This window comes from Manis pentadactyla, chromosome 1 (assembly GCF_030020395.1).
Source record: "Manis pentadactyla isolate mManPen7 chromosome 1, mManPen7.hap1, whole genome shotgun sequence".
Classification (NCBI taxonomy): domain Eukaryota; kingdom Metazoa; phylum Chordata; class Mammalia; order Pholidota; family Manidae; genus Manis; species Manis pentadactyla.
Genome location: NC_080019.1, coordinates 184,910,306 through 184,936,045, shown reverse-complemented (window position 1 = coordinate 184,936,045; position 25,740 = coordinate 184,910,306). Strand labels below are relative to the sequence as shown.

The following is a 25,740-nucleotide window of genomic DNA, read 5'->3' as shown; positions in this document are numbered from 1 at the left end:
TGGTCCATCCCTACCCTACCTGCAAAAGGGAAGTTTGACAAACTGTCAGGAATGCAGGGTGGTGAGAGCCATCTCCACAGGGAATCCAGCAGATCCTCGGAAAGTTGTGCAATCATCCCAAATGAGACGGAGAGGGGGACATTTTGTGATCGCCGAGAATTTCAGAACCATTTTCCAGAATTAACACAGTAAGATTTGGTGGGATTTCATTGGCTGCCAGCACCAAGACCGTGAGGGAAGTTTACTAAGCCCTTAAATCAAAGTTTACTAAACCCTTAAATCAACAACCCCTAAATCACCACATGATACAGAAATGCTGGCAAGCCTCCTATCTGGGGCTTCGTTTATAAACTCATAACACATTGTGGAGGTACACTTGGCCTCAAGCCTTTGAAACCAGAAAGCCAGGGTTTATGGCCAGCAGGGATGATAGCCATGAAGTTCCCGCTGGTGCCGCCCAGGGGCTGTTTGGTAGCAGGTGGATGGGAACAGCTGGGCGCCAGAGCGGCATGCCGCTCCTGGGCAGTGCGTGGGGATGTCTGAGAGGCTCCTTCCTTCACAGTTTGCCTGCCCTTTGCCAACGTGAGCTCCTCTGGGAGCTTCCCCCTGGGGTACCCTGACGGAGGGCGATGACCAGGATCCCCTGCCACTCACACTCCTGGTCCCGACTGGCAGTGGCTGCACTCAGCAGCCAAAGCGGAAGATGAGGCTGGGGAGACATGTGGGGTCCTGGAACGCCCACCCCCTCCACAGGCGTGTCTGTGGCAGCCAAGGCAGGGGTACCAGATCATCCATGCAGCATGGTGGCATCACCCAGAGGCTAGAGGCAGGGTAATTGCCCAGAAAGGCTGTCTTTAAGCTCGTATGTCTCACTAGTGTAGCCAAGATCAGCCCTCAGGTGGGACATAATGGACAGGATTGTCTACCCCTAAAATTCTTAAGTAGAAGCCCTAACCCTCAATGTGACTATATTTGGAGATGGGACCTCTAAGGAAGTAATAGGTTAAATGAGTCATAGAGTGAGACCATCCTCACTTAATCTGGATACAATGGGATGAAACAATTGGAAGACAAAGTGCAGATTGAATTGGGATTGTGTTGCATCAGTTAGGGCAGACTGGAGTGACTTACAGCTATGTATGGGGCTCTGCAGAATAAGGCTATGTGGGGCACTTCTGGGGCTGCCTTCTAGCCAGATGACTTTGATCCCTCTGAGGACAGAATGTTAGTAAGGTTCTCCAGAGAAACAGAACCAATAATATATATACATGCACACACATAAACATATGTATGTACATAGGAGGGGAGAGATTTATTATAAGGTATTGTGGTTCATGGGATTATAGAGGCCAACAAGTCCCACAGTCTGCCATCTGCAAAGGGGGAGGCCCAGGAAAGCCAGTAGCATAATTTAGTCCAAGTCCACAGACACGAGACTCAGGGGAACATCTGGTTTAAATCCCAGTTCAAAGACCAGAGAAGATGAAATAAGATGTGCCTACTCAATCCATGAGGCAGGAAAGAAGGGGAGAATTTCTCCTTCCTCTGACTTTTGTTCTATTCAGCCCTCAATGGATTGGATGAGGCCCACCCACAGTAGGGAGGGCCATCTGCTTTACTAAACCCACCAATTCAAATACTAATCTCATCTGGAAATATCCCCATAAGAACACAACTGGGAAGAACACACGTGTGTGTGTATATATATATATACAGAAGTGATTTTAATCGGGGCACCCCACAGCTAGTCAAGTTGACAGGCAGAATTAATCATCACAAACAGGATGCCCATTTGTAGCTCTTTACATCATGAATATCTGTCCATCCACTCAAGGGATTTCTGTGTATCCCAAGGAAAGGCCTGGGAGGCTTGGGGAGGTCCAAGAGCGATCCTGAAGGGGGCTTGCTGCAGTGGTCTTTGCCTGGCTTCAGCAGGACCCCCCACACAAGCAGGCAGAGGACTGAAGAAGATGTCCAAGGTGCTGCACGCCCGAGTAAAAACGATAGCCATTCTAAAAGCAAAGAGTCTCAAATTTTCTATGAAGTAAAACAATGGGCAAGCTAGATGTTTTGACGTACTAAAAGGAAGCATTTGGAGAAAAAGCTAAGAACAGATGGCAAATGAGAATGTCTGGATTGTCACAAAAGTTGAAGAAAGGCAGGAGGGGGCTTGCCAACAGAGCACAGAGGAGTTGCTTTGTCGCTCACAAGAGCAATGGAAATGTGAAAGGTCAGCTCGTTTGACAAGTGATTGGAGCAGGATGCCCGAAGTATTCCATTCAGATGGAAGAGAACTTAAACACCAGGGAAATTTCTGTGAAAACTTGCCAAGGGTTTTGAAGGATGAACTTAAAACTAAAACCTTAGCATTTGCTCTGGTTTTTCAAGGGCGGCAGTTTGAAAAAATACAGAAGAACACATGTTTTTCAGAAGAATAGTAACTGATCCCAGAACAGTGTTTCTGTTATGATCCAGAAGCAAAACGTCACCGCCTGTGGCAGAAAGCTTCAACATCCCTAAGACTTAGAAAAAACACCCATTGCCAAGCAGAAGTGTAGAATGTGCTCGTTTGTTTCACTGACATTGTTCATGTTCAATTCATCCCACAGAAGCAGAGAGTTGATCAGTTTTTTTATGCATAAATACAAAAGTGATGAGGAAATATCAGATTCCTTGTTAAAAAAACTCTGGCTCTGCTTTGTTTCTCAACCATGTCTGTGCTCTGGTTTGCCACCTATGTTCTGTCACATTATTGTTGATGAAAGATTACCAACGTCTTTCATCAGATAGGATTCCAAATGACTTTCAGTTGTTAAAATATTTCTAAAATCCACTCGCAAAGGAATTGGACTTGCCACCATTGGTGGCGTTCAAAAGAAAGTAAACCACTGTTGTTTTAAGCCACCAAGTCTGTGATTTCCAACCACGGTCCCAGGAAACTAACACAGCCAGATAAACGGGAGAGAACATCCTACCACCACCGTGAGACCTACGACATACAAATGGACAATGGGCAGATCATCTAGGAAAATACAACTCTGATGCTCAGCCTCTATAGCAATTAGTGCAGATGGTCAGGGCTTGGTCAGTGACTGCCAAATTCCCTAGTTTTGCCCTTTGCCCTCCCTACCTTCCAACTCAGAACCAATCAGAAAAGGCCAAATATGCTCCCCTCACCAATCACATAGAACATCCTGCTTCTGGTTAGCCTGCCTCCAGCTCCCCCATTGATGAGTCAGGAAACTTCCTCTGCCTGAGACAGGACCCTTTGCCTCAGCCAGCACCTCCCTCCCACCTGTGCAGACCATCACCTGAAACCTCCCTTTGCTCCACCATGAGGCTGTCCCACTCCTCTGCCTGCCACTGAGTCTCTGCCAAACTCAAGTGATGGTTCTAACTCCTTTGCTACAGCGAGCACTCATAAATAGCCTCTGATTTTCCTTGCTGGAATGTCTTCCTTATTTCCACACCTGGGATTTGTGCGTATATTACTTTACTAAGGCTGCCATTACAAAATGCCAGAGACTGGGTGGCTTAAACAGAAATGAATTCTCTCACCGTTCTGGAGGCTGAAAGTCCCAGGTCCAGATGCCAGCAGGACTGGTTTCTCCTGAGGCCTCTCCCCGTGGCTTGCAGATGGCCACCTTCTCACTGGGTCCTCATGTGGTCTTCCCTCTGTGGCCGAGCATCTCTGGTGTCTCTCTGTGGGTCCAATTCCCTCTTATAAGGACACCAGTCAGCGTGGATTAGGGCCATCCCTAACAGTGGCCTCACTGTAACTTAATTACCTTTTTAAAAGCCCTGTCTCCAAACACAGTCACATTCTGAGATACTGGGGGGTTAGGGCTTTGGTATATGAATTTGGGGAGGATAATTCAGCCCACTGCAGTGGGGAATAGAGTGGGTCAGCTGGGTAAGACAGAGTTGTGTGAATGCCATCTTGATGAGCCATGTCTCTCCCTTGTAAAAATGCATTACCTGTTTATAGATTTTAGATGGTTTGTGTACAACAGAGCTGGGAGGCTGCAGTGACAAGATGGGAAAGTGGGGATAACGGGGTATTTCCAAGTCAGTATTAGGATGCAGAGAAGAGTCTGGGCCATGGGATATGGCCTAGTAACCGTGTGCTGAGGGAGGGTGGGCCAGGTAACCGTCCCAGCTTCTTGCATAGCTGTCACATCTTCTTGCCAAATTTGTAAGGTTACCACAGAAAAGTTGTCAAATGGACATACATGTATTTGATAAATAGGGCAGTGGCTTTGCCATGCAACCAAATTCCATGATCACTTGTTTCCAGGGTGGTGAATGGACCTAGAGGAGGAGGCAGTGGTCTGGCTGCCTTCTGTGAAGGATGTTGGCACCCAATGTTACAGCCCTATTTATTTCCCCAAGCCCTCCATTTTTATGTTTATAATGTACTTGAGGGCTTATATTCAAGATTAGGGGAGTGATTTTCCTTTCTTTTGGTGCCCTGCAGCCTTCCACTGGTCTAATCATCAATACTTACTCTCAGTGCTATTCATTCATCAGTCTCCCCACCCATCCAGCCATCTCCCCCCATTCACCTACCTAAACATGCAGCCAGCCAGCCATTTGTGTGTTTAGATAGTGGTGTAAATACACAGGTAACACAGCACCCCAAAGCCCTGGAAGACACAGCAATGTGTTAACAATTACCACACAGTGTACCCAGCACAACACAGAGAGCTAGTACTCAAGAGGGCGGGATGAATCACGCTTGGGAAGGTGGAAAGCACTTACACATACCCTCTTCCTTCAAACACTCCTCACAGATCAATTTCCTTCTTTCTAGTATGGTCATTATCATGCCCCCCTCCCTGTGGCCCAACACTTAAAAAGGGGGGTTAATAGACCCCAGACACCCCTGAGCAACCCCAGGCCCTGCCTTAATACTGGGCTCTTCAACTGGGGTGGCAGGAAGAGAACTGACCATGGGAGCAGATGTTGCCACTGCCAAGTTGTGACCTCTCCAGGGCCTTGTTTCTCCCTTCTTGCCTAAAATGCATCACCTATAAATGAGGGAGGTTGACCCTGACCTCTGTCCCATAAAATTATTCCCTGAAATGTACAAAGCAGAGAGGACAATGAAGACTGGACTCCGAAGAGTCACTCTGATTTTGCATCTGAATACATAACACATTAGTTTTAGGTAATAAAGTTTTTAAAAATTAACAGTGAGTTATAAAAACTCTGCCCCAAGAAGCTGCTTCATGCTTATTCTAAGACCTCATGTTTCTCATTGCTCTTTGTAGACTGCCAAACTCTCAAGGGACTGAGCCCAGGGCTGAGTGACCCCCAAGGTCCCTGTGGTTTCGTGACTTGGTCCTGAATGCTCTGAACGTGAAAATGGCTCATGTAATTGAAGTGGCTGTGGATGGGAAGGACTCTGAATGGGCTCATCGCGGCTCTATGACTGAAGTGGCACAACTCATTTTCGGTGCAGGGAACATTTGTCCAATCTGTGGTGATACTGCGTCACTCAAGTATGAGTAATGGTGATGATTTGTCTACAAGACATCACTCAGCTTCACGTCTGCTCTAGATTTAATTTGTTCCCTAGGACTTTGAATAAGCTCTTTTCATAAGCAAGAACCTATTTTTGAGGCCATTCACAAAGAGCAACGGGGAACGTCCCGAATGGAAAATGATTTGCACACCAGGGCTGTGCTCTGTTCTCTACAAATGCAGGCAGGGGTGAGTTCCAGCGTACGGACTAAATGCGAGCAACAGACTCACGACTGGGTCGGCTCTCCTGAAGCGTTGCCATGTCCGAGGATGGCAACCAAGCCTGGAAATCTACCAAAAGCAATGCAGGAGCAGCTAAGAGAAAGGCCAGGGTCTCTCCCCGCCTCCCAACTCCCCTTGGCTAAATCCTCTCCCAAGCCCTCAGTCAGTTCATCACCATGATCAATGGGCTCTTTCTGAGCACTCACCAGCCCAGGGAAAACAAAAGGAGCTCTTTTCTCTTTTTTCAGGCTTTGAATTCCTAAAATGAACATTTGTACTGTGTGACTGAGAAGTCCTGGTGTGCAAATTGGGCCAGTTACCCAAAGTCACCTGCAAAATAGAGCCAACATGGCCTCTTCACAGGGCTTGTGGGAAGATTAGCAGGAGGGCTGGAGGTGATGTCTGCTGTGTCCTGTGTTTGCATGCCTACCAGGTAAAAATGGTTTCCATTTTTAAAAGGTTGCAAACAAACAAACAAAAAGACTGCAAACACAAACAACAGGTTGCACGGTAGTCCACTAAGCATAAAACATTTACTATCTGGCCCTTCAGACAAAGTTTGCAGATCTCTGGCTGAATTCAAGGAAGAGAGATACTTGGAAATTACTGGCACACAGCCTCACATATGGGGGCCACTTTGAAAAAGTGAGACTTCTGTCCAAAAAAAACAACTTTTTGGGGATAATGGTAGTAGTAAGACAAGGGTAAATGAGATTCAGCATATGGGACAAAATTTGCAAGATTTGCAGAATATATAAATATCTCTATTTGACCTCCCCCATGTCAGTCTGTGAGGGCTGCCGTCACAAAATACCAGACTCGGCGGCTTCAACTCCAGATATTTCTACATTTCTGGAAGTTGAAGTCAAAGATCCAGGTGCCAGCAGGTTTGGTTCCCCAGAGTCCTCACTCCTCGGCGTGTAGACAGTCTTCTCACTGTGTCCTCACCTGGCCTTTCCTCTGTCTGTGTCCCTCTGTCTAACCAGACCTCCTTTGCTTATAAGGACACCAATCAGATTGAGTTAAGGCTCACCTGCTGGTGACTTTAACTTACCTCTTTAAAGGCCCCATCTCCAAACACAGTCACATTCTGAAGTACTGGGCTTTAGGGCTTCAACATATGAATTTGGAGTGGAGGGACACAACTTAGCTCATAATACCCGCCCTTATATTAAAAATTAACAACGCTTATCCCTTTACTTAGAACAAATAATCCTTATATACTAAGAGGAGCCATAATTGTGTTACAATGGGAAAGACCAGTCCGGTTTTTGTACCTTCCCCATGAAACATTAACTGATTAACTGTAACCCAAATATCCATATCCCCCTCCCCCATTTCTCAGTCTCTTACTCATATAGGCCAAGACCATAGGCACTAGTTTCAGCCTTCAAAGAGCACTCAGGAGCCAGTGGAAAACTCTCCAGCTCACCCTTTCTTTGCTATAGCAGCCAGAGCAGTTTAGTTTTTAGTGGATGGAGCCAGAAGCCTGAATCCCAGAGTCACCACATGGAAGACAGCTGCTCTGGAGTCAGCTGAACTGCACAAAAAATGGTGTAAGAAATAAACCTTTATTGGGCAAGTCACAGAGATCTGGGGTTTAATTTATCATCACAGCCAAGCTTAATCCATCTAACACCCTGCTTGGCAGAGAAGAGATGAAACCTGAGGGTGGGGTCGTGGGAGGCATTCTCATCTCAGACCTGCCATGAATTCACTGCCTGACTTTGGATGAGAAGCTTTGCTCCTGACCCAGGCTTGCATCCTGCCCTATTCCAGCTGGTTATGGTAACAAGGCCTAGAAAGAATAAATTTTTTGTTATTCCTCAGGGTTTAGCATAATCAGCCAAAGGCTTTCCCTTCAAAATAGCTTTTGAGCCATCTTTTAAGCAGAGAATATGTGTGTAAATAGCTCAGGCCCTTAAGTCAGCTGCAGAAAATACAGCTTCCTGGCACTGTTCTCCCTGAATGTGCCTTGGTTAGTTCTACATCGCTCAGTTGATCTCTGAGTTTGCTCTACATTCAAGCTACTCTACACTCCCAGAGCTGGTTCCCCCAAATGTTCCTTATCTGCACACCAGCTCAGACATGGATACACCTGCGGAAAGGGCATTTCAAGGGCTGAAATGCTCCCTCACCCCCAATCCCTTGATGCCACAAACATCTGAGCTCAGATATAAAAAACAGGTCCGCAGAAAACAAGCACAAATATATACTCCATTTGTCTTTGGAAACAGATGTCTGAAAACCTCCCTTGACAAAAAAACTGCCACAAATAATACACTCATTTACTACTCAGGAAATACGCTCCTTTCATTGAAAAGTGATGACATTAAGTTGAACCAGCTCCCAGAACTGCTCTGAATTATTCTTACAGTGCCTGTAGCACACACAGGGTCCTACAAAGAAAACAAACACAGTAACTAAGGGCTTCCAGAGCCCCCTAAAAACATCAGGCTTGCATTCTTTCTGAACTTGTTTTACTTTCCAACATGGCTATATAGAAAATGTTTTATTGGTTTAATCTAGTAAAACCCAACAGCCTTTTCACAGCTGAAGTAAATAACAAGGCTACCCAGGGGTTGCTGCTTACTTGGGAGACTGGTGAGAAAGTCTTTCTCCAGCTTCAAGAGTCGGTAGTACATGGAGGAAAGCGGGGGATGCTCAGTCTCAGGAAGTGACACAACTTCAAGAATGATTTAAAAATGCAAAAGACCTGGCCCATGTGGGGACCTTAAAGATATCTATTGTAGAAATGGCTGGATCTATTGTGGACTCTCCCCTCTGTCCACAGCAGCCACACACTCTGATTTCTCCATGTTTTAGGGTCCTGCACCCCAGACCTGCTCTAAGGCTAGCTCGCTCAGGGATGCTAGGGAGTCCTCAAATCACTTTCTGTTCTAAAAAGTTCTGACTGCAAAAAGAAAACATCGTCATCAAAATTAGATATTCATTCTTGCCACCCACCCTCTGGCAAACTTTGGAGAGAGCTTCATGTTGTGGAAACTGTGAACCTCTCACTACCTACCAGGCCAGCCTCTAAGCCACAGTGTTCAGGGAGAAACAAGGGTTTAAGTGAGGTGACATGTATGAAAACCTTTTTGTGAATAGTTACAATGTCGGAACTGGGACAATCCGACAGCCTGACCCTCCCATTCTGCCTCCTCTCCCCTCCCCCACCCCCACCGAAGCCTAAAACAACAAATCTAGGAGTAATGTTCACAGGTGTCATCCTTTATGTGCCATTTTCAGAGTCTCCATAGGAGAGGCTGATCCCCCCATAAAAGAAAAATGCTGCTACGTCCTGAACTGCCATGTGCCATGTGTCAGTCAGACCGACTTCCACAGATGCACTTGTTGCCAAGTGACACGAAGCAGGGATCCTGGAGCAGAAAATGCCCTCAAATACCCCAGTACTCGATTTCCACTTGTATCCTGTCCATTGCTGGGCCAAGACCTACATAGAAGATGGTATGACTCTTTGTAACATACTCAAAACTTTTAAGATGTATCAGCAAAATAAATGAAGCAGTCACAGTAAGGGAAAAGTGTATTTCACAGTCATTATAAAAGTACATATACTTAATAATGGTGACATAGATACAGTCCTTACTTATGAACAAATCATACAATTAAAGTTGACTTTTCCTCCCGATTTCAGACGATGATAGCTCAGTCACTTCCATCAGTCACTACAGACTGACCGAGATCACGGGCACAGATGGATGACACAGTCGGGGGTCAACAACAGACAACACGCTTCGTACTTACCAAAGGGATAGTCAAGTTTTCCATATAAATATAATAAAATAATAAAGAATTTAACATTTCTTCTTTCACTCAATTTCATAGATTTGTCAGGTGCTCACATACAAAAAATACAGTTTACCCCCCTTCCTCACTGCCCTCACCTCTCACTGGGTTGGGAATAAACCTGAGTTCACAGTTCAAGTTACCAATGGCAACATGGTCAGTTAGTTGTTCGACGGTCTGCAGCTGTTCTTGAAGCATGCGAGGAATGAGAAACATGTCCCAGCAAGCCAACAGCGCTACAGAAACACTCATGTTCTCAAGGGAAGTTGGATACAAGAGACAGAAATGAAGGCCTAGAAGTTCACAAGGCACAGGCACACGAGCCTACGGAGCAGAATGCTTACAGCGGGCCACCATCTTCACCAGTCGAAAGCCAAATGCTTCATGTCAAATGGAGAGAGGGGTCTTTTTCAGAGGCTTCTTTTCTTCTCTGTACTTAAACAGCTCTGTGTTCAATGGAAAGCTCCAGAACCCTGTCTGAAGCCAGACACAAGAGTAACACCGACAGCCAGGAGCCTGAGTCCCGTCTAAGAGGCCCTAGAGCTGGGATGATCCCACCCAGGGGGAAGCATCAGCTCTAGGTCCTTACCAAGGTCGGCCACCTGAGCGTGGCAGTGCTTCAGGGATCAGCCTGAGATCGGCTGTCTCCTTGCTGTGTCAGAGACGGGTGGGGAAGAGGAGGTCACCATCGGTAAATGAGGAAGATGAAGAACCACCCCACTGCTCACTGGCACAGGCTGTCTGCCAGTGGAGACGAAGGTGGGCTTTGTAATTCTCATGGGCCATGGTCTGTTTCAGAATCAGTGGGCTGAGAGGACCAGCCCTGGGGTGGCTACGGTGGTGGTTTCTGGTCACGCCTGCACTGTCAAGAGCTGAAGACTCCAAGCTGCTGTATAACCTGTTTTTTGAGTCAACCACTATCCAACCTGTGCTAAGTATTCTTCTCTTTCTAATCCTGCTCATGACCGAGCAGTCCCCACTAAGTGTCAGGGCCCATGTGGAGACAGCCACCCCGCAGGCTCCAGCTAGACACAGTCAGACAACACTGAGGTCCACAAAACGTGTAGACAGGGACACAACCAGAGACGCATCTTTGGTTCGATCCTTGGCAAAAGGTGTGAAAACAGAACATAGGCTCAAAGCCTGTTTGAGGAACACCACTTTGCTCAAAGAAGACATGATACTGTATTTTTAAGATGATCCCCATCAGGCAAGCCTGCTCACAGCTCACAGCAAACTTCCAGATGCATCAAAATTCAACCCAAATATTTGCTTTTTTTCTAAATAACCAGTTGTAACTCTGCTCAACACCTTCTGGAAGGACGGGGCTATGTTGATAGGATGGAAAGAACATAGGGTGGCTATCATCATGCCCCTCCTACAGGCTACTGTAGGCCACCAGCTACTAAAAACATTAGTTGGTGAGCTGTTATGTATTCCATGCTCAGTCGCTCATGAAAACACAAGTTTGATGGAATCACTTCTTGTCTCTCCTCCCAGGTTTTAAAAAATTGTTACTTCAGTTGAAAAGCATCACACAAAGGAAAATCATCTTTGGAGAAGATAATTCCACCATTAGCAGGTATCAACCAAAAAAGAAAGAAATCCGTCAAAACCTTGCTTGGCAAATGAGTGTCCCCTGTGATCTTTCCTTTCATCTGGGTCCCCACCGTTTGGAGCAGTCCTTGCCCAGCCGCCCCTGTCTGCTCAGAGGGGTGGTGCTGGTGGTAAAGGCTTCTGCCTAGCTTCCTCTGAGGTTCCTGGGGTCTAGTGCAGTGGGTTACCAGCTCCCGCCAGCCTGTAGGGATTCACCTACAAGAAAGGAGGAGAGCAGGGCCTGCAGGAGCCACTCTATGATGCCACCGTCAGTCCCCATGACTGTCGCCAACTGTTGAAAAGAGAACAATTCCATGAGAAGCACATATAAAGCCTGAAGTGAAGAAAGATCTGGAAACAGTCTGTAATCTGAGTAGCCCAGAGGTGGATATGTGCTTTTCAGCCCCAAGCCCAGCAGAGGGATGAGAGCGGAGAGCCAGTGAGTGGGTGGCAGGAAGAGGACATGAATGACTGAAATTTCCACATCTCCAGGGGTCCCTATTACAGACTGGGCTGCGCAGGCTTGGGTCCATGGATTTTAGCTGGGACACTGCATGGCAGGAGGAGATGAAGCCAGGAAGAACACTCCACGCTAGGCCTTTGAATCCTCACACCCTCACAGATGTGTGGAGCTCTGTTTGGTTGCTTTCCTTAGAAACACCCAGAATCCCACCAGGGGCCCAGGTTAGCATTTGCCCTTGACCCCATCTGCCATGTCAAAGGGGAGGCTCACAGGGGCCATGGGCTGCAGCGGAGGCATGCTGGCCTCCAGGGGCCTGTCCACGGAGGGCTGCAGGCTCTGGTGCCGCTTCCTCAACATCTGTCCGATGCCCATCATGGGGAACCTGCCTCGGCTTTTCACACAATTTGGGCTCCCCAGGGGCTGTGTGGTGCTGATACTGGGAACCACAGGTGGGGAGCACACACCCTCCTCTTTTGGGGGACTGTTCTTGTCTTCGTGAGCAAAGGACACCAGAGTGGGATGCAAAGGAGTTTGGAGAGGTGACAGGCCTCCGGCCAGCAGGACTGGGGAGAGTGCCCGCTCACCCAGACTTCCACGAGCCAAGCCCCCAGGTGAGTTTAGAATCCTGCAATGATGGGTCGGGGAGAGCAGGTCTGTGTGGTCCTCACGGTCCACAGACTCGAAGGAGTGCGCCATGTCCAGTAGCAGGGGGTCTTCCCGGGCGGGGATGCTGCTGCTCCCAGGCCCTTGCTGAGGGGGCTCCAGTCTCTTGACAATCCTGGGGGTCCTGGGCGGTGGGATGGGTATGAACTCCATGGAAGAAGAGGCCACACAATTGGAGTCTGAGGTTTTGCGAAAAATATTGCGGCAGCCGAAGGAATCTGCACCCAGGAAAGCAAAGGAAGTCGTAAGGATAGCCCCGTGAACAGTGTGCCCTTCTCCTGCCTGCTCCTCCCTCCAGCTCAACTGAGACGGCGCCGTGCCCAAGGAGCTCGGAGGAACTGGAAGCAAATGACTTCAGCACCTGACTGTCCCCGCAGAGGACCAGAGAGTCTCCCTGGAGTGGAGGGGAGAGAAGGTTGGGACAGGAAGTCTCCTGGGTCCCCATTACCTCGTGGTACCACTGAACACCTGCCCTTCTTTTGGTTGCTCCAGGAGCCAAGAGCCTTTGGATGAAAAAGGTATGTGGCTTAACAGAACAACACAAAACTGCCAGAGGCCACTGCCCAGCTTCCTGAGGACCTGCAGATTTGGCCCTCAGATCACCCACATCGGAGGTGTGTATCCCTCATGACTTTCTTTTTAATCTTAAAAAATACATAACATAAATGTACCATCTAGAAGAACTTTTAAGTGTGCAGTTCAGAAATGTTAAGTATATTCACTCTGTTGGAAATCAGATCTCTTTACCTAGCAAATCTAAAACTCTGTGCCCACTGAACACTAATCCCCAGCCCCCCTCCCTCTGCCCCTGGCCACCAGCCTTCTCCCTTCTGTCTCTGCAGTTGACCACACTAGGTGCCTCATGTCAGTGGCATCCACAGCACCTGTCCTCTTGTGGCTGGCTCCCAAAAAGGCTCCCTCATGACCTTGGTCTCACCAGAGCCTCTTCCAGTTCTGAACAGCAGTGAAACTCTCTTCGTCTATATACTTAAGGCAACAAGCCAGTCCCCATGGTTTCCATCCCAAGTTGGCACAGACTGGGATCCAGGTTTGCAGTCTGTGCCAGAAAAGAAAGGGATACCCCCACAAATTTGGAGCTGAGGGAAATCAAGCCGAATTCATTGGGAACAAGCTCTGTCTTAGCTTCCTTTTTATACCATCACATTTTACAGGCCCCCATGGGGGCCCAGCTGCAGGAACAAGCTGTTGCCCACCACGGTGATTTTAGGAGCAGCCGAAGGTGCTGGGAATCCCCTTATATAAATAAATACACAGATGCTGAAATAAATCTCTTCCCTAGGCCAGCACAGATGCCTGAGATTCACCAGTAGAAAAAAGTAAAATTCCATTAACAGCTAATGTCTCCAGGGTTCCAGCTGGCATGTATGCATCCCCTCCCTTCCAGGGTTGGCTGCCTGCTCCCAACCTGTACCGAAACCTCTTCTCTGCCCGGTCCTGCACCCTCCACTTCCTCAGAGGTGTGCATCCTGAAAGGATACCTCCCACACGTGCCTGCCAATCTCCATCTCCCGTCAGCCCCCAGGCCCCTGACCTGGACACTGTACTGGTCGCCAGCCTAACCTTGTGAGCATACATGCCAGCTCCTCCCCATCCCACCATCTGGAAGGCAGCAGCTACACTGGTCAGGACAGAGCCAGGCTGCCTGCTTGGAAATCTGGATTCTACCACTTACCAAGCTCTCTGACTTTGGACAACTCTCTGTGCCTATTTCCTCCTCTCTGGAAATGGGGGTGAAATAAACTCATGGGGTGGAGAAGAGCTTGAAACAGTGCCTGCCACATAGTGAAGGGCACATGTTAGCCATTATCTAAGCTCCAGGAGCTTCTAAGAAAGTATGCTTTCAAATCCCAGGATGAAGGAAAAATGCAAAGGAACAAGTGACAGCTGGCCCAGGAAAGTACCAAGGAACTAACTCCACCTCTGGGGTGGCAGTTACCCAAAAATGTGCAGCGCAAGCCCAGACTCACTTGGTGATAGCCAGAGGGTGCCACTGTTAAGGGCCCCAGTTTGCTGCTGATTACAAAGCCAGAAAGGAGGCCCCACCTACTAAGGAGGACCAGCAGAGTTGCTGCAGTGGGGCTGTTCTCCTGGCGAGAACCAGGTCTCCCCTCATGTAAGCCCTCTTCCTATTTAAAACAGAGGGACTGAAGACTGAACTCCACAATCTCTCCCATCCCCCTGCAGAAATAAGAACCTCTCCTCTACCCTATGGTTCTGCTGCAGGACACCCCTGGCTCCCTGGGCCCCCTCTCCCGTTCCTCTTGGCATGATAAGCCTAGATGGTGCTTCCTTCCCGCATCCCTCAGTGTTCGTCCCAGGGGAGGGATACTCGGTTGTCAGTTACTTGATGCACTGGACGCTGACCCAGCCAATGTGTCTCCCTCCTTTAATCCACCAAATAGCTCTGACAGACAGGCTTCCCTTCCCAAGTGAGGGAACCAGTCAGTATCCTCAGAGGGTAAGGAGCCTGGGCCACAACAGGCCACGGAGCCCTGCAGCAGAACCCAACCTCCGTCAGTCACACCCCAGTGCCTCTCAGGGTCCCCGCGGCCACACAGCTCGACACGAGCAGCCTGGAGGGGACACCGTGCTGACCCACCTTTGTCAGGGAAGCCGGACCTGGGGGCCTTGCGGTCCTTGAGCAGGGCTTTGGCGCTCTGAATCTGTGAGGCGAGCGAGGCCGAGGGCTGTTTGTGCGAGGGCGGGTTCTTGTCGAACTTCTTGGAAAATGGCCGATGAAGAAAATCCCCTCTTCTCTCTTGTTCTTTGGGCTTTTCATCCTTTAAATCAGAAGCAAATGTATGTACTCAGATGTACATGATAGTTAGTGAAGTAGATGCGAGAAAGCCCAGCTTCTCAAAACTCTCTGCTCTCAGCGGCATGCTGAACAACAGAGGAGCTGAGGCCCAGCAGGTTCTCCAGGGCACCCGCCTCCCCCGTCCCTGAGCTGTGAGCGGGCTCAGGGCGTCCCCAGCAACCTGCACCACGTTGCTTCAGGTTTCCAGCAAGAGCAAGGTCATCTCTAGGAGGTCAGTCATTCTAGAACAGGCTGCATGAACAAGCAGAGGAGGACTTCTGGAAATCTGCCATCTTAGTTAAAGTCGGGCCCTAAGATGCTGCCCAGGGTGTGGTTTGGTAGAGGCAACTTTACAAATAACACTGTAACCACCCCATCTTCACTTCAGTTTTTGCATTTTCAGTCAAGCCGAGGGGGTAGACAACAAACTCACGGAGCCCTGAGCATCCTGGTGAGTTTCTGACCCTTTTCCACCCTCTGGTCACACGAGCACTTGCTTGTATACTTAAGACTGGTGCTAGGCAGCCACGCTTGCTGTAAGTCTTGCCTTATTGAACTCGATTATGATTCCTCTGGCGGGAATGAATTTGGCTCTTTTATATATCTTCAACCCCACAGCCTCTGGCATAAAGCCAGACATGTGAAGTTTAACAAACAGTTACTGAAATGCTAAAAAAGAAAAACAAAAAGCCAGTGGAAAACAAACAGATTTAAATTGAGTTCAAACTTCTGGGAAGAGTAAAAGTTCTTTTTCTGGCCCTAAACACTGTGTTTGGTGTTTCTTGTTCAACAGGCAACTGAATCCCTGGCCTCACCTCAAATGAGGAGAAAAAAAAAACCAGATTTTTGCATTTTTGCCTTAAACTTTAAGAGCATTTGCAACTCGAGAGAGCTCATCCATTTTTCATTGATGTTGAGAGGCTTCTCAGGGAAACATCTTGTGTCGGTCCAGCCCTTTCTAAGGAGGATTTCAAAGCCTTTCTGAGTTGGGGTTCATTATGTCCTGGTTCTGAGTGGGAGGAAATGGGATGTGGGCATGCCCAGCCAGGCCTTGAGTGTCACTGAGAGGATAACAGCTCCCTGTGGTCTGTACCCTGGTGGCTCGTCCCTGGTGGAGGTGAGGCAGGAAAAAGGGGAGGCCAAGTTTCTTCAAACTCCTTCCCCAACAGCTTGAACAGCTGCCACCAGCCCTTCCTGAGGACACTGGGAGCCAGACGCTGCACCAAGGGCATGACCCACAGTGGGGCAAATCCTGCTATCCCCTCTTACAGAGGAGGGAATGCCCGGAGAGGTTAAATAATTCACCCAGGAACCAATGTTCTTAACCCTTGCCTCCCGGACACCCTCTGGAAGCCTGGCACAGGGCCAGGCGAACCCAGTGGCAGAGAGAAAGGCCAGACACAGCAGCGGCCAGGGGCAGGGAGCAGGCTGCAGCTGTGGGGCTCCAGGTCGGTATCTGGGAAGCCACAGAGGAGGCCATGTGCTCCAGGTCATTGTGCGGATGCTAAGAGGCAGGAAAAGGGGCTTGGTCAAGGCCAATCATAGGGCACCACCTCTCCCTGCTTCTGTGAAACCTCCCCGGGCCCCCACTCTCTAAGGCAAAGGAGAGCCAGCTTCCACACACCCTCTATCCCAAGCCTCAAAGGGGACCATGCCAGGCCTGTCCAGAAAAGTCGGGCAGAATCTCCTCCTTTTGCCCCATTCTCTCTATCTCTGTTCTTATGAGAAAAGCCACCCATTCTACCTATTAACACCTTAAATAGAGAAAGAAAAAAATCAAATGCACTTTTGCGATACACTGTCAAACAGTATTTAGAAGAAAAGATGAAACTGCAGTTCCCCCCTTTCCAGGATTTTAGAACGAAGCCCACCGCCTCCTCTGGGCTGCTCGGTGAGCCTGCGCTTGGCACTGCAGGCGGCCTCACAGGCTCACCTCCTCTCCACTCTGCTCTTCCAGGTTCTCTAACGCTAAAGGACCAGGACGTAAAACTTCTGGGGGCCGGTGTTTCCACCCAGAAGACTTCATTAGCTCCAAGAGGCATACACGGCATGTGAGTTTTCTGTAGAAAGAGACCAGTGTTGACCCTAGAAATCTCTCCTGTAACTGACCAGGGGGTATTTGGCAAAGAGCAGCTCATTGTGGGGCAGAAGAAAAGGAAAATGGGCCGAGGACTGGCAACTCCAGGAAACCCTGCTAAGGCCACCCTGTTGAGCTTAGGTCCCAGGGTCCTGCACCTTGGTGTTTCCTTCAACCCCCTCCTCCCCTGCAGAATGCCTTCCTCCAGCCTAGAAGAATGGGTGATTTCATAGTGCCCAGTTTCTAGGGGGATGCCAAGAATTCGCCACCTGACCACTCTCCACTGGGTCGGTCCACAGGGAAGGGTCAATGGTCCACAGGGAAGGGTCAACAGCCCACAGGAACCATGTTTGTTCACAACCAGCCAATCACAGTGCCTTCCACACACAGGTCACCAAATACAACCCACCCTCCAATTGCACCTTTTCCTTTGCGTGGCCTATTTCTAGGAAGCAGGATGTTGAATTGCCTTATATAACAGAAACAGATCTTCAGAGGGACTGATTATGCTCCCTCTTCAACATGCCTGCTCCCACCCCCACGCACCCCTCCCAGCAGAGCTGCTGCCTGCCAGGCCTCCCCGGCTTCCTAATGATTCACTGGGGCAATACCCCCCACACCCGTGTGTGCCTGCATCCTCAGGCCAGTTCCAGGCTCTCAAGGCAGACCAGACAGGGGCCCACACAAGGCCTCAGAGACAAGCCCTACACAGAACAACTCCCTGTTTTCTTTAAACCATTTCCCACCCACTGCACATGTGCATGGACAGTCACCAAACTGGACACTTTGAAAATGTGGCCTGTAAAGGAGTATGTACCCTTTAAAAACTGTGGACTCTTTGATGTAGGAGAGGAAGAAGCCAGTGAGTGGTGACCCACTGGGCTTCTGGAGGGAGATGTCTGCAGGTCCCACAGCCAGCGGGAGAAGGAAGCTGGTCCTTGGCTGGAGACCTGCGACACTGTTTGCTGTGACTCCAGGCTCCTGCCTTCCAAAGAGCCACACCTCACTCCCTTCTTTCCCAGGCTTGCTCATTAGGGTGTGGCAGGATGACCTGCAGCAAGTCACAGGCAGAGCCAAGCATGTAGTTACAGCAGGACAATAAAAAAAAAGTCAGCTAAACATGGAAAGCACTGATCTGATCTGAGGGAATTCCAATAAACCCACCCACAACAGGAATCCGCATGTTTTAAACTCAGGACAAGGACAGGGGTGCGCAGAGTCCAGAGCCCCGGGCAGATACCCACCAACCTTTAAGGCCGTATGTGAAAGTTAACTTCATGTGTCAATTTGGCTAGGCCATGGTACCCAGTGTTTGGTCAAGCCCCAGTCTAGATATTGCTGTGAAGGTATTTTTGAGATGGGAGTAAAATTTAAGTCAGTAGGCTCTGTGTAAAGCAGACTACCCTCCACAATGTGCAATCAGTTGAAAGCTTTAAGAGCAAAGATTGGTGTCCTGAGGAAGAAGAAATTCTGCCTGTAGGCGGCTTGTCAGCTCTTCCCTGGATGTCCAAGCATGAGATTCTCACACACCACCCCCCTTTGGTTCTGTTTCTCTGAGAGCTCTGACTAATCCATCATAACCCCCCGAGTTCTTACCTGCACAGCATGGAATTCAAGGTCTCTTGTCCAAGTGTCCAGGGAGGCCTGTGAAAAGCAGCATTTTTCAACAACTCAAGAAACTGCACCTGCTGTTGATTCCTTTAACTCTCTCTCCTACCACTTGCAGCTCTGAGAATTATTTCAATGTTTATAGACAAGAAACCAAACTCCTACACTGTCATGGAAGCAGGCAGCAGATGTCCTTATTCATGCACTAAATAGACTTTCTAGGTAAGCTTTTTATTAAGAAGTCTAAGGCACATGAGGAGAAGTGCTCCACTGATGAGTGAGCAGTTCAATTTATCTTCTCCAACAGCAAAAACACACATGGAAACGGCACCCAGATCATGAAACAGAACCCAGTGGGCATGGAAGTCCCTCCCACCCCCACCAGTGTCCCCTTCCAGTCCCCAAAGGTAACTTCCATTCTGATCTCTAACAACACAGATTCTTTCACCTGATTCCAAACTTCAGTTTTAAAAGTTATATAGATTTTGAAATGAGATAGAAAGTAAACATTCTAATATTTTACCTTTAAATTTATAGTCCTTATTGCAGGTTGAACTCTATTCCCTCAAAATTCCCACTGTGGAGTCCTAACCCCCAGAAACTCAGAATGTGACCTAATTTAAAGACAGGGCCAGGACAGGCCCCTTCTGTCCTCCTTGAAGCCTTGAGGTCAGGGGAGTGTGAAAGCCTACTCTCCCATACCTCAGGGAAGTGGCCTGTTGGTGACCTCTATAGAGGTCACCGGGTTAGGATGAGGTCATTGGGGTGGACTCTAGTGCAATGTGACTGACATTAGGGGGAAGGCCATGTGAAGATGCAGGCAGAGATTGGGGTACCGCTTCTCTGAGCCAAAGAATGCCAAACGCTGCCAGCAACCAGCGGCAGCTGGGGGAGAGGCCTGGAGCAGGTTCCCCCTCACAGTCTCAGGGGGACCCAGCCCTGCTCACACCTTCTGCTCAGATTTCCAGCCTCCAGAGCCATGAGACAATACACTTCTCAGCCCCCAGGTTTGTGATGCTTTGTTATAGCAGCCCTAGCAAACCGACTGCATGACTTTTCTTCCAAATTAGTTCCATTTTACATTCTCCTACAAATTAACATTATTTTTAAAAACTTTGAACAGAAATGGCTCCTATGGCTATAAGAAGACAGTTTAAAAATGGTGACTGCCGTGCCTTGAGCCCTCAGTCCTCAAGGGCCTCTTTTTTTGGAAGAAATGTCCCAGGGGCACATGCCTGAGGTGTTTTAGATGAGAGGCTGTCCCACTTCTACAGACACATTCCCTGCCTTGTTCAGGAAGAAGTGATAGAAAATGTGGTAAAGGTTTAAAATCATAGCACTGCAACCCCCAGAGGGAAGTTTTTTTCAACTTAATTCAGCTCCTCTGTCTCCTAGGAGAGAAAAAACTGGAACTAAGAACAGGAGGCCTGCTTTCTGTGAGTGCAGGGGCACAGCCCTGGGCCCCACCCCGCCGGCTGTGCACAGCTAGCACTTCCCTCCACCCCTGCCTCTCCCACCTGGGCAGTTTCCCTTCCTGCACCACCTGACGGCAGCCAGAGTGAAACCACAGAGTGGATGTACCTAGAAAATCTGGGTTCTTTCAGACTTTCTTAACACTTTTTCTAACTGGCCCCATTCTACTTCCTAGGTTCCAACAGGGACAAGTCAGATACTTCAGTAATAGCCTGTAACTGAATCAGCAGATGTATCATTTCAGTGTGGAGGAAACAAATGGATCGTACGAAATTGAAATGCTATTTTCCCATGAGTGCTCCCATTTAAACCCTAACTGTTAAATATTTCAACAAATGTTTAAAATGCTCACCATGTGTTTTTAGGCCAAAAGAAATAATTATCTAAGAAAAATAATCTGGATGAAAAAAGAGGGCCCTTTCCCACCACAGTTCTGAAACTTTCAAACACACAGCTGCAGGGGCACAGGTATGAGGGTATCCAAGGAGTTGGGCATCAGCAACGTGGCTTAGAGGCCATGGAGGGCACACACACATGGGGGTACTAAGTGTGCCTCAGTTTGCATGATTACTTGAGGTCCTAAGAACCAAATGCAAACCAAGAGGCAAGGGGCCTCACAGTGAGTCTGTACCCCCTGGGCCCCAGCCAAGGTGACCACCCTCAGTGCCGGTGACCATCAGAGGTCCTTCCCTGCCTTAGGGCTCGGCGGTCTGATGATGACAATGTGAGCTGCGCACTGTTCTGCAGGTGTTCCTCCTACTTTAATCAAGCTCGGTGTCCCACCTGGAATGGTCCTCTTTTCCCCAGTTGCTGTCCCAGTTCTATCCATTTTCTGAGACTCAGGTCAGGATCCACTTGATTCTTCCCTTGTTCATTTAGCAAATATCTATTGAGCACCTACTTTGTGCCAGGCATCCTGCAGGCTCTAGGGGTACTGTGAGGAGCAAAAGGGACACATTCCCTGGTCTTTTGGAATTCACAGTGCAGCAGGGGAGAGAGACATTGAGCAAACAATTCCCGAACAAACAAAACACTGCAAAAGGGGTGCAGTGAACCCCAGGATGCAGAATGTGGTGTGACAGCCTGTACTGGAGGGATGTGACCCAGGGGCAGAGGCCAGAGAATGGCAGAGGGCCACAAGGAACTGACCCTGCCATGGGATGTGGAAATTAACTCAGCAAAGAAGGGTGGGGAGAACACTCTGGGAGAGGGAACAGGGTGTGCTCAGCCCTGGCAGCCAAGAGAACATAGAAGTCTGGAAGGCCCATAGATCTGAATACAAAGCAAGAAGCAGAGCTGTGTGTGCAGGTCTGGGGAACGAGGCTGGAGAAGTGAGCAGGAGCCAGTCCAGTTCATGACAAAGGCCATGTCAGAGTTTGCCTTCCAGGTTAGGAAAGCCTTCCAAGGTTTCGAGCAGGGAAGTGACATGATCCTGTTTGATTGCAGATAGCAGCTATTATCGCCCAGGCCTCCCTACAGACTCACACTCAAGAAAAAGCCCCGAGAACTTCTTTCCTGGTGACATTCAGGGCTTGTGGAATCAGAAGGAAGCCTAAGTAGGAAAAGGGAGGAGGGCACGGCAGCCCCCCGGCCTCACACGGGGAGTGGAGGGAGGATTCCTGGGATTCCTGGGTTTCCTGGGAGAGGCTCCGGTGACAGGGGACATGGGGCACATGCATGTGGCTCCAGAGGGAAATGGACGTAGGTCTCTGGGAAAATCACTGAGATGCAGAGGAGCCCCACTTGATGAAACGGCGAGTAGGAAGTCCAGGGACGGAAGAATCTGGAGTTCCCAGGCATAAGCTCTTTACGAGACTAACTTGGGGTGCGAACTTGGGGCAATATGCCAAATGACACTAGCATTTACTCTGAAATGAAAGAATCTTGGTATTTCCTCGAGGCATGTGTGCGGGGGCATCAGGTTACTGGGCAGAGCTGCCTGGAAAAGCTTGCTTTCCTCCACAGCTTTTTCCCATTCCTCCTCTGTCTTCTGATGCTTTGAGTTATATTCACTTACATATTTTGAGCATCTCATTTTCACCTTCTAGAGACCTGACAGTGGTTTCCAACCTTGTCTCCCTAACGGAATTGTCCAGGGAACTTAAAAAAAAAAAGACTGACCCCTGATTCCATACCCTGAGATGTGATGGGATCTGTCTGAGGGGCAGCCTGAGCCCGCAGATGTCTAAAGGCTTCCCGGTGACTCTAACGCACAGCCACAGCGCGCTGAGTGGTGGCGTCTCCACTGCAAACCATCTCTCAGGGGCTCAGTTAAGTGAGTAGGCCTTTGCCTTCTCCTACTTCTGTGTCCCACAATAACTGGTTTCCTTTCCACTCTCCTCCCCAGATAGAAATCCATTCTCCCTAAGCGGTCCTGAGTTCTGCTTTGGGGAATCACTCACCTCATAGGGCTCCTTGGTGGGCCTGCCCTTTTCGATCTGGTACAGCTGGGTCTTGTAGTACATGCTGTCCTGGATGTCAGATTTCTACCAGGGGAGGAGAGGAAACAAGCATGGCTTAACTCACAGGAAACAGAGATGTCCATTAAGCAGCCATTAACTTTTAAAGCCAGTGCTCGGCTGACAGAGCGCCGACAGTGGTTGTCAAGCCAGTTAATCACAAGGCAAAGCCTCATCCGAGGCCGGCCTGCAGGCAGGATGCCCTGGACCCAGAGTCAGGTGACCTACTTCTGGTACTGGCTCTGCCCAGGCGACTCTGGGCAATGTCTCTGCTCCTTACTGGCCTCAGCTGATTCATCTGTGCAGTGAAGGCTACTCTAAGATGGGGAAGCAGAAACCAAGTGCACAAGCTAACAATAACTTATTTTACTCAACTACTAAATAGGATACCAGTCCTGCTTATTTGCTGATTTAAAAATAAAACCTTTTTCCCACTCCTCCTCTGTTGTCTGACACTTTGAGTTACACTCATTTGTATTTCTGAGCATCTCATTTCCACCTTTTGAAGACCTGACCATGGTTTCCAACCATGTCTGCTCAGTGGAATTATCCAGGGAACTTAAAAAAAAAAAAAAATGACCCTCCCCCAATGAAAGTCACAGCAATTCATAATAGAGCTTAAAGAAGATGACAGACAACTGCACCTCAGATGACCCCGGTGCCTGACTGAGGTACAATCCCGCCTGGTGACAGGTAGAACTAAATGATTAATTAGTTAATCAACCAAAATATTCACAGAACCCCTTCCAGGCTCTCCAGTGTAAAACCCATGCTTTTTGGTTTTAGAAGGAAGAAATCAGAACCAAGAGAGAAGGGGAGAAATGACCAACAATTAAGTATACAATCTTACTTTTTTAGTTCTACAGTTTCCATTTCAAAATGATAGATGGTTTGTTGGTAATTGGTTGATGAGATTAATAACTGGGAGAGTGTATATAGTGCAATTAAATTTGCCATGCATGGAAATTACTGCGCAGACCAGCTGTACGTCTGTGGGGATTAATTCACTCTAGTTAAAAGCAGCCATTGGCCTAGACCCTGGTTCTCAGATCAGGTACATCCTGTGACTTAAAGGTTAAGTGTTAAACACGACAAAATAAAAACCTTCTCCAGTTAGAACTACATTCACTGAGTTTCCAGGGAACAGTCTCAGTGGACAAAGCCCTGCTCAGCCCTAGCACATGTCAACATTTGCAGCCCTGATGCTGGGCAAAGAAGAGGGGCAGAAGCACAGCAGATAACAAGGCACCCAGACAAATCAAGACACAGCCTGAGCTTCCAGAAAAGTAAGGGTGTAACCAAAGTTTGTATCCATGGATGTAGAGGTAGACACAGGGCAAAAAAGCATTTAAAAAACTAAAGTCCCTCCATCTTATTGGTCAGCATTAAGACCAATAACCAGTTCTGCCACAGGAAGAATGTTTGAATCTGCAAACTTAACTCATGAGAACAGCAATGTCATCCTTTAAATATGTGAAATCATGAACTTCACAGTTAGTTTCATGGGGACACTTTTTCAAAACTAACTTTTGAACAACATTCAAAATTTGAAAAGGAAATCAGTGTGTTGATCCTCTTTTCTTCCTTCTACCTGACAGCTATTTAAATTCATAACTATTGTTCCTCTACCATGGTGGTCCCCAAATGGTGTGACCTTGAGTGACAAGTGAAAAAGTTGTATCTACAATATATGCATCTTTATTTATAAATTATAAGCATGTACCATTGTACTAGTACATCGCACACTAGGAGTTTAAAAGGAAAAGGTAAGAAAGTGATGTGGGACATACGGTCTTATAAGAAAAATGAGAAACAGCTTCAAGTACAATGTCCTAAGTTCAGTCATCATGGGAGAACAGAGAATCTCTGCATGGTGAAAAATATTTTCTTAATCATTCCTTCTCATGTAATAAAATGATATAAATACTATAGTATGTATCAAAGGACCTGTCTTTCTGGCCTCAACTTCTCTCCTGCAGTAGCTTCCCTGCAATCATGACACCGTCTCTAAAATCTAGCCTCAAAGCTGCATATTTGTCCTCAAGTGTCATCCCATCCCTGCTCACACAGAGCACATTTTTCCTCATGAACACTGGTCTTATTTTTAAAAGCCTTTTACTGTTGAGAAGGCGCCTTCTCATGTACATCTTCCCTTTGGTGTGTCACCAAAAAAAGTAGTTCTGTGGCTAATTTCCTGTTGAAGCAAAATCTAGCAAATACCCTAAGCTGAATCAGCTTAGAAAAATCTGTACTTTCACCCAACTGTTTAACAAACCTCCTGACAAGCTGCTTTATCTATTCAGCAAGCTTTCTAGATGTCTCCCAGATCCTTTTTGCTCAAGAGACACATTCTGACCATCTTGCCTTCTGGGCCTTATTTTGGTCATTTCTGCCATGGCAGGGAGAACATTGCGTCCCCAATTACAGGTGAATTTTCATCTTTAGCTCTAATATAGAAACCTCACAAAAGGTTTCTAAGCCTCTTGTTCAGCGGAATTTTGTGAAATAGTGGGTTGACTATCACATGACTTTAAATAGCACTGAAAAAACCCTAGAAGTCTGTCCTCATGTTCTGTTTCCGAAGCATCTTCCTATCAGTGATGACCCCATGCAATCAAATCAAGGCCATCGACACAGGGTGAAGGTCATACTTCATAACAGCGGATGCAAAATCAAACTTCAGAGAGGCTTCCTGGCAATTCTGAATTTCTCCGACTGACTTCGTTAGATCTTGTCAGCCTCCCCCATTCTGAGCAGGAAAAATAGGCATGGTATACAGCATGCATACTGTTTTCTTCACAGAATTATTTCTAAGCCATTGTCCATTTGGACAGAGATGATTTAGTCGAGACCTGATAAGGAAGTGTATAAATTCCCTTGCCCAGGCTCACATATGAACTGCTTGTGGCAGAGGATGAGGAAACCAAGTTGTAAGGGTAGCAGTGTCTGCCCCAGGCTGAGGGACCCCCAGCTGTGACTCACATGCGACACACACCAGACACACCCACATCCAGGCTAAGAG

The 25,740-nt window shown here is 48.1% G+C and overlaps 1 protein-coding gene across 2 annotated transcripts in view; it reads right to left on the bottom strand.

Annotated features, from left to right (window-relative positions):
• Positions 1-9,280: 9,280 nt before the first annotated feature.
• The window catches only part of HUNK (hormonally up-regulated Neu-associated kinase), a 112,242-nt gene continuing 95,782 nt past the window's right edge, over positions 9,281-25,740 (bottom strand). The window contains exons 8-11 of one of the 2 annotated variants that reach the window (XM_036880267.2): positions 22,662-22,745; positions 18,775-18,822; positions 14,904-15,084; positions 9,281-12,501 (exon numbers count right to left, since the gene is read on the bottom strand). In XM_036880267.2, the coding sequence (XP_036736162.1) occupies positions 11,843-12,501; positions 14,904-15,084; positions 18,775-18,822; positions 22,662-22,745 (972 nt within the window). In that variant the 3' untranslated portion in view covers positions 9,281-11,842. The remainder of the gene's footprint in view (positions 12,502-14,903; positions 15,085-18,774; positions 18,823-22,661; positions 22,746-25,740) is intronic. The other variant, XM_057504031.1, reaches the window with a different exon arrangement.